The sequence below is a fragment of the Falco naumanni genome, chromosome 17 (genome assembly GCF_017639655.2).
Source record: "Falco naumanni isolate bFalNau1 chromosome 17, bFalNau1.pat, whole genome shotgun sequence".
NCBI lineage: Eukaryota > Metazoa > Chordata > Aves > Falconiformes > Falconidae > Falco > Falco naumanni.
In genome coordinates, this window is record NC_054070.1 from 6788709 (window position 1) to 6797319 (window position 8611).

At 49.6% G+C, this 8611-nt stretch overlaps 1 protein-coding gene across 1 annotated transcript in view; it reads right to left on the minus strand.

Annotated features, from left to right (window-relative positions):
* Positions 1-8341, minus strand: part of CR1 (complement C3b/C4b receptor 1 (Knops blood group)) — a 74018-nt gene extending 65677 nt beyond the window's left edge. Inside the window, exons 1-10 of the mRNA XM_040616962.1 lie at positions 8080-8341; positions 6776-6922; positions 6105-6296; positions 5483-5582; positions 4851-4936; positions 4236-4448; positions 3460-3642; positions 2707-2895; positions 2039-2236; positions 840-1022 (exon numbers count right to left, since the gene is read on the minus strand). Coding sequence (XP_040472896.1) covers positions 840-1022; positions 2039-2236; positions 2707-2895; positions 3460-3642; positions 4236-4448; positions 4851-4936; positions 5483-5582; positions 6105-6296; positions 6776-6863 — 1432 coding nt within the window. The 5' untranslated portion in view covers positions 6864-6922; positions 8080-8341. The remainder of the gene's footprint in view (positions 1-839; positions 1023-2038; positions 2237-2706; positions 2896-3459; positions 3643-4235; positions 4449-4850; positions 4937-5482; positions 5583-6104; positions 6297-6775; positions 6923-8079) is intronic.
* Positions 8342-8611: the final 270 nt, after the last annotated feature.

Consider the following 8611-nt stretch of genomic DNA (forward strand, 5'->3'; position numbering starts at 1 on the left):
GGGCTTGGGGCACCGGACCACTGCGGGAAGAGAGCGGAGCTGGGAGCGCTGCCTTTGCCTGCTGCCCTTCCCAGGGACAACGGCAGCCAGGGCAGGCGGGGCAGAGCCGCTCCGCTGACCGGCCCGTGGCCATCAGCCCAGCAGAGCCGCGCTCTCCTGTTTCCACAGGGATCAGCCCCGGGCCGGAGCTGTCGAGCCAAAGCAGCGGGATCTCCCGGCAGCCCCGCTCGCTTTTCATCTCGCGTTGAGCGCTAATATTGCACCCAGGTCCTCCTCCAGTCTGAGCCCGTACGGGAGAAACGCCTCACCCCTGCACTCCGGGGCAGGTCCGCTCCACGCCAGGGTCACCCCGTCGTCGGAGGTGCAGTAGATGGAGGCGTCCCCGATGAGGGACAGACCCTCCGCGCAGCTGTATGTCACCTCCGTGCCGTAGGGAAACTGCTCCTTTCTCAAACCTGAATGCTGCCCGTTGGTGACTTTTGGAGGCGGGTCACAGACTGCAGAAGAAAGGGAATTAATACAAAAAGAAACACATAGTTATCACATTCAGGTGAGAATAGAAATTGCTTCTGGCAAACCAGAACAAGGGTTAACGTCATGTTTGTAGTGTGACAAATTCACACCAATTTGCTGCCTGGCTTCTTGCCTCTTACACCAGCTCAAGGCTCCCACTTCTCGCTCAGCTCCCACCTGGGGCACATTTCCAGAGAGGACACCTGAACGCTTTGAGCCCACCAGCCGGTGACGATCGCCCCGTTTCCCTGAAGGCAGGTCACCTACTGATGCTGTTTCTGAATGCTGATGCCCGAGATTCCCTCTCAGCGCTGAGTCACACACACCTTTATCACAGAACGGTAACGGGGGAGCCCAGCTCTCATCAGCCTGGCACTCGGTCAGGTCCTGGCCCCGAAGGACATAGCCCGAATCACACGCCAGCCTCAGCTGCGTCCCCGCGGTGTAGTCATTTTTGCTTTTGTAAACCTCTCTTGCATGAGCAGTATCTGGCTTTGGACAACGAGGTTCTAGAAACAACAGAAAATAAAGGATATCAGGTATTATCAGAAAGAACTCCAGTGAAGATGCTTTCTATGGAGAAGACATTTATCAAGAACATCTGAATCCTGGAAAAAAAAAAAGGTGACTGTCACCCAGCTGCAGGCCTCAATCCTTACTTTGTAAGTCTAGAGTTTCTGCTTCTATGAATCAGGTTTTCCTGAGGCTGTTGGGAAAGGCACATGCTGCAGAGCTGGCTCCATGCCTGACCGAGCGTCCCCTCAGGGCTCAGCACCCCGCACCGTTATCACCCCAGGGACTGCAGCCCCTGCTTTCCCTGCGCTCGGGAGGCTGCCGAGCACCTCACAGGCCGCGTTAGGGCCAGGACAAGGAATGGTCCATGCCCTGATGCCGGTGGCTGCCCTGTGAGGTAGAGAAGGCTCTTTCCTCCTGGCAAGGTTTTCCTGAGCTTTTGGGCTCAGGCCACCTCCAGCAGCTTGCTGACACTGCTGTGGTGCCCCATGATGAGGTTACTCATTTCAGCAGTATCAGTTATTTATGCTGTTGCATTTTCTTTTGGGAGGGGAAATGCATCGAGAACATCCGCTGCTTCCAAGCCTCATGTCAGCAAACCAGCCCCGCTGCCATCCACAGCACAAACCACATCCCCTTCCAGCTGGGTAAATGTCTCCCAGGCTTTTTAGGAACCTGCTAAAGCCTCTAAAACCTCCCACAACCCAATCCTTTGTATCCCACCTCCCCAGACACCAGCGCAGCCCCCTGCCAAAGCCCTGTACTTCTCCCACAGCCATCCTCCAGCAATATAGCAATTTGGCGCTCTCGCTGCCTATTTCTTCCAAGTTAACACATCAGGACTGGATCTGGGGATATACAGCTGCGGAGCAAAATTCTCCTTGGCTACTACTACCATCACCTAAGGCCACATGTAGATTTTTCTGCAAATGCCAGCAGACAGCTACGCTGTACAGAGTGACCCAAACCTGTGCTGTCACCAAGTCAAGATGCTTCACCGCTTCTCACCTACCTGGAACGCACTCTGGTACTGCTGGATCCCACTGACCATCACTCGTACACTGAAGCACGACACTTTTACTATGACCTTTGAAAGCATAGCCACTGTTACATATAATTTCCAGTCTGTCTCCATACACATAATTGTCTTTATCTTCCCACACGTGTAAGGGCCTTCCATTCCTGATGTCTGGGTTTGGGCAACGGATTCCTGGGAAATGCCAAACATCAGCAAGTGTGAATCCACAGCAAAGCCAGCTGGATGACAGCAGAACCATGGTAAACAGAAGGATGAATGCTTTGTAAATCAAAGGTACATCACAACACTAAATCTGCCCCAGCACAGCCCCTGGGCGCTCCTGAGAGATGGGGCATTTGCAAGGCACTCTGCAACTGCAGCCTCCCCTGGGGTGGAGCAGGGGGCCCTCCGCACTGCAATGACTTTTCCCACAGGTTCAAGGGATTAGAAAGCAGAGAGGAAACTCTGTGGCTGGGGAATAAATCAGGGGAGTTCAAGAGTCACAGCAAAGACCAGAGACGCGCCATGCTGGGCACCCAGAGCATCCCCCTTCTCTCCGTGACCCTGCGATCTGCACAACAGCAGACCACGTATAGTTTCTTCATTCAGTAATAATTTTGCCAAATTGCAAAGGTCAGCAAGCCAAAGGAACGTACACTTACTTTCACAAGCAGGTGGAATTTCAGTCCACGTAAAATCCGGCAGACACTTAACGTGCCGCGTGTTTTCTCCCAGGCTGAACTTGTAGCCCTCCCTGCACTCGTAGGTAACCACAGACCCCGCAGGAAAGAGATTGCCGGCAAGTTTTGCTTTAACAGCATTATACACATCTGGAGGGTCCTCACAGCTGCCTAGAAACAAAATACCAATTTAGAGACCTTGCCAGTGATACATCAGCGAGGCCCATAGCGGTTTTTAATGGAAGAGATTGGATCTGGGTAAAAATCGTGGGCTCACACTGTTCGTTCTGAGATGCACTTAATCGTCTGAGCTCAGTAACGCCAAAGAGTGAATGCAAGGGAGACAAACGAAAACGTATGAATCATTTCGGGCTGCATGGTAATTTCCACTGTTGTAATGAGATGTCATTTCTAATAAAGTTTATATTATCTAAGGCTTTACCAACAAACTTTAAAAATATTAAATACAGAAAGGTTCATTTACTCCCTTTGAATTCTACTGAGAAATGCTCACCGGCTTGAACGGGACAAGCCTTTAAGTCTCCATGGCCCCAAGTCACAAATTCCTAAAGTCACCTTAGCGCTGCAGTGAGATCAGCCAAAAAAAAAAAAAAAAAAAAATTAAAAATCCAAAAAGTTAAACCTTGGAGCCATCACTTTCATGACCTACTGTTTTCTTAGATGTGTGGGAATTTCAACGAAGCAAAGCTGCCGGATCAGGCCCGCCACACTTACTGAGCTGGCAGCGCGGCAGCGGAGGGTCCCAGAGGCCATTCTCTTTGCACATGGATGCATCGCTGCCGTTAATGGTGTAGCGGAAGTTACAGTCGAACACGACGGTGTCTCTGAAGGTGTACTCGGGCCGGTACCCGCTCAGCAGCCTCCCGTTCTGCACGCTGGGATGCTCACAGTTAATCACTGCATCAGGGAAACACCATCGCTTAGGAAATCAGCAGTTAGGCTCAAAGAAGGAGATGAAGGTATTGAAAGCATTCTTGGAGCGTAAGATGTGTTCACCCAAAAGGCTGAAAATGACATGACAAGGTAGCGGGCTGATGAGATATTTTTGTCTATCTCACGCCATTTTACAGCATTTTTTTATTTCACACTTTTTATTATGGCAAAGCGTAAAAAGAACATAGGGAAAGCAGCAGGTATCACAGCAGCCTTCTGAATTTTTTGCAGGCATCATGTTTTACACAAGCCGGCAGGTAAGATGCATCGTCTGGTCTGCTGACGCTAATGCAGTCCCCTTCCCCTGTCCCTGCTGACTTGGTGACAGCGAGCAGTCATGGTCCCTCTGATGGGAGCCCCTACTGCTACCAGACTCAGAGGGTCTCATCTGCAAGAGATGATTCCAGCAACGTAAAGGAGACAGATGGCTCCAAGGAAAAAAAGAACCACCTCTAGCAGACGGGGCAGCAGGCAGCAGAGAAGCGGCTACGGCTGGTGCTGCTGCAGTGCCCTGGTGAGCCTGCAAGCACCTTGCCTCGTGCATGGGAGCAGCTCACCTTTGCACTCTGGGGCTGGCTTGTTCCAGACACCATTTAAGTTATCTGTGGTTGTACAGAAGATAGAAGCGTCCCCCACCAGCGAGAAAGGTCTCTCTCCCCTTCTGACACTGTGGCACTGGTAAGTGACGGACGCTCCGTATTCAAAGAGCTCTTTGCCAGCTCCGCTGTGCTTGCCGTTAGCTATTTCTGGAGGGGGTAAACATGGTATTGCTGGGGAAGGGAGGGGGAAACAGTAGAGGGAAGGAAAGAGAGAGAAAGTTTGGAATTAGTTTTGAGCCACAAGTCTGGTATGAAAAAACACGAGGTACTAGAAGGGTCAGAAACTAAGGGCAGGTCTCCAGGGAGCTGCACGGCAGCTCACAGGCAGCAGAGCTCTGACCCGGACACCGAGTGGGTTTGGGATACACCAGTCTTACATGCAGCTGCCTTACTCCCAGATAGTGACTCCATATTTCTGCAGGAATGATGCAGGAAGTAAAACAGAAAGAAAAATATCTTTCCAGACTCCACCATGCATCAAACTGCTGAAATCCTCAGCAGGGGAATGTGACTGCTGCTTTATCCATCCCCTGTAACGTTTAAGCAGTAGATCAGTTAGGGAGCTCCACTTACGCTCGCAGATGGGAATATCTCTGTCCCATGTAACAATCTCGTCTTTAAGCACACAGTGAATCTGGGAATTTCCAATCAGTCTGTACCTGTGTGAAACAGGGGAGAGGGAATTACATCAAGACTGAGTTTGTCAAGCGTTACCTATAACATCACCACCAGGATGGTTTTGGCTTCCTTATCATGATGACAACTGATCAGAAATTTGCCATCAGTGTCATTTTATCAATGATAACCTGGCTTTTGACAAAAGCATTTTTAAAAATGAAAAAAACCTTTTTTGTGGTATCTAAGAAAAGAAGTTGACTTCATCAGCCAGCTGTAGCTATCACTACAGCTCTGAGCTGAGTATTCATATTTTTTCTTCAAAATATACCAAAACATTGGGAATGGTTTAGAAAGGGCCAGGAGAGTGAAGCTGAGTTTGAAAGAACTGCCTCAAAGCGTGAGATTAAGAAAACTCAGTCAGTCTTAAAGCTCTCAGAGGAAAGCTTGAGGGAGATTTCAGTCACAGTCCGCAATTACGTGCGCCAGTAAGGCTTCGGACAGCACACACAGGCTTTAATCTAGAGCAAAAAGACTTGAGAAAGGCCGCTGGGAAGAAGAGGACCCATGCCCAAGTGCTCTGAGCTTACCCCGTGTTGCAGGTGAAGTTCACTGCAGAACCAAAAGTGAACCTCCCTGTCAGGAGGAGTCTGCCGTTGGCCGGCTCGCCAGGGTAGCTGCACAGCTTTGCTGGGGGACAACAGGACTGCAGTTAGTTCTTATTTCAGTTTCTTGAAGACCCAGGAAAATGCAGCAGGAAAGCAGAAGACTCCTCCAACACTGAGCAAGGGCACAGAGCAGAGACCTCTGGATTTCCCCTCCAATCCTAAGTTATTCCACGATACACGATGCTGTTAAGACTTGCATCACGACCCACAGCCAGCCTTTGTGGTCCGAGTGGCATTTTGCAGTGACAGCCTTTCTTCACAGCTAAAGCACTCTCCTACTGCAAGTCTGAAATCCCTTTTTTTTTTGAACCAAGAGCCTGAGCAGAGCATCTCCTGAGCCAGCAACCAAGCACAGCTAGCATCAAAGCAGATCCCAGCTTTTGCCATCATTGCCAGCACTTTGCAGAACACAACTGGTGCTTCACATCGGGTCACTCATCCCCCACCATCCCATGAGGACACTTTGGGGACTGCTCCAACAAAATGAGCCGACAGCATCAGCAAAGAAAAATCTAAATCAAAAGTCAACCCAAAATACACTCACGTGTACAGAACTCCCTTGATCCGTGCCACATATCGTTCACTCCACAAACAAGGGTGCTTCGGGCATTCAGGTTTCTTATGTAACCTGGACGACAGATGTATTCCACCATGGATTTAAAGGGAAACGAGGTAATGCCACGGTATTCCTCTTTGAGTTCTGCGGATGGGAGACGCGGCGGAGCATTGCAGGCACCTACCGAGAGAAACTCCATCAGAAAGGCTATGGGAGGAAGAGCAGTGGGAGATCGGGCCTGATTTACTCTGAAGGTCCAGGTGAGGACACTTCCCTGGCCTTAGAACTCCTTAAAGCTAGAAACAAAGGGAAGCGCAGCCTGTGATGGGATGGCCAAGGCTGGCAGGGACAGGGGAGCTCCTGTTCGCTCCTCACCCCTCACCCAGCAGTTTCTAAAGCTGGTCACAAAGTCCAGATTAACCATTTCCTCTCCCCAGTTAGTAGAAATCATCGCACCCTTTTCAGCTGGAATAATTTCATGTCTGTTTTACAAAGAAAGGAGAAAAAGACAAAGGAAGATGGATTCTGATCACAAAGATTTATAACATCTTGAAGTGCAAAGGCAACGAGGAAAAGAGAAGGATCCAAGCCTTGTGAACCCCAGGAGAAGGATCCCTGTCAAAGGATCTCAGTTTGTCCCGATGGACTCGTTCACTTACTCTGGACAGCCACTATATGAGCAGCAGTGAGGAATAACCCAAGGACAGCAGCTCGATCCCTCTGCCTCCCCAGCTCCAAAGCCAACATCTTTATTCCTCCCTGGAGATCCCACCGGAGTTACCACATTCTTTTTCTATGCCAAATACCTGTAGAAATAGCAGGGCGGGTGTTTATGCTCAGGATAACCACAGCTCATAGGGACAAGTCCTGTTTTTCCATCCCCAAGCAGTTCCTACAGGTGGGGCTGGGGACCAGCAGGATGCTCTGCAAGTGGAGCAGCTGCTCCGCCGGGTCCGCTTCGGCCGCCGGGACCCAGACCAGGCGCAGCGGAGCTGGGCTGCTGCGGCAGAGCTGCCTGTACGAGGGGAAGGCTGGCTCCAGCAGAGCAGACCCAGAGACATCAAAATACAACATAAACAGGACGGAAGACTGTAGATGTTAAGCAATTCCCGTAGGGTTTATTTCACTAGTCTCGTTTATTTGCATTTTTGAGAACACAGCTTTGGATCAAAATTTTAAAATAAAATCTAAAAAAGACAAGAAAAGGCAAAAAAAGACTAACAGCTCCACTCAAACCATAATATAAATATTTTGTAGCTTGTCAAGTTTGACTTAACTCTGTATTGCCAGTGCTACGGTCTCCCCAGCCAACCAGCCAAATTACTGTCTGCGGGGCTGTGAGTTTATCTATGCCTTCTGGAAAAAGTCCTCTGCAATTTATCTTATGGGTAGAACATTTTTGTTTAGTAACAAATCTCTTGGAAGCAAATTCATAGTCAGATGAAATCCTGCTGGAGTCATCAGTACCGTGCCCCGACTATTAATAAATCACAAGCAGAGAGAGAAAGTTTCTCACCAAAAAGACACACCAGTTTTGTGCAAATAACATTAACTGGAGTAAAGCTGTAAAGCACAGATGTCATTCAGGAGACTGAATTGCTTTACAAAATGGAATTGAGGTGCAATTCTGACTACCCTGGCAGCCCTAGAGCTGAGCAAGGGTCCTCTCTGCCTTTGTTATCCAGGATTATCCTTTATGAACCTAAACCCTCCCAACCTTCCGTACACTCCAAATGCCTGGCTTCCTCCTGGAGACGAGTCTGTCTTGACGCTTTCTGCCCCGAACTTAACACTCCCCTTGGCTGTTTCATTCCTCTGGCTTACCTTCAACCCTTATCTTACAGCTCTTGGCTTAAATCGATTTAATTTACTCATCTTAGTGCCTGCTAGAGTTGCAAGAATGCTCTGATCCAGTTCCCAAGAGCAACATTGCCCAAAGTTGCACGGCTCGAAGTTGTCTTACCTGGAGGTCTGGCAGCAGGAGACAGAGACCCGGCGTGTTCGGCTCTTACAAGACAAAGCAATGACTGTCCTCAGCCAGTCCCCTCGGTCCAGGCACCGCCGCGCTGAAGGAGGAGCTACCATACGCCTACATGCTCAGATATGGCTCCATGTAGCAAAGTTTGAATTCTGCAGAGACCAGAGTTGTGCCAGTTGACCCATAAATCATTAACTCCTCCTCTGAGCGAGAGGGAAGTAGTTTATTCAACCCATCAAGTGAAATAATAGAAAACTGAATGCAACCCAGGCAGCTGTTGTAATAGTTTGTCTTTTGTGTGGAGCTGCCAACTCTTGTTGAAACCATCCTTGCTGAGCAGGATGCTGCCTGTTCCACCATGCAGCAACAGCAGCCGGCCAGTGCTGGTCCCCAGGTGATGCCCAGGGACATCCTCGAGAAAGCTGCTTCCCCCAGGGCATGTCAACCATGAGCTCATCCCTTCTTACCTCAAAAGCCTGTGGCCAGTGTTCAAAACATGGTTTCTTCAACCAGCTCC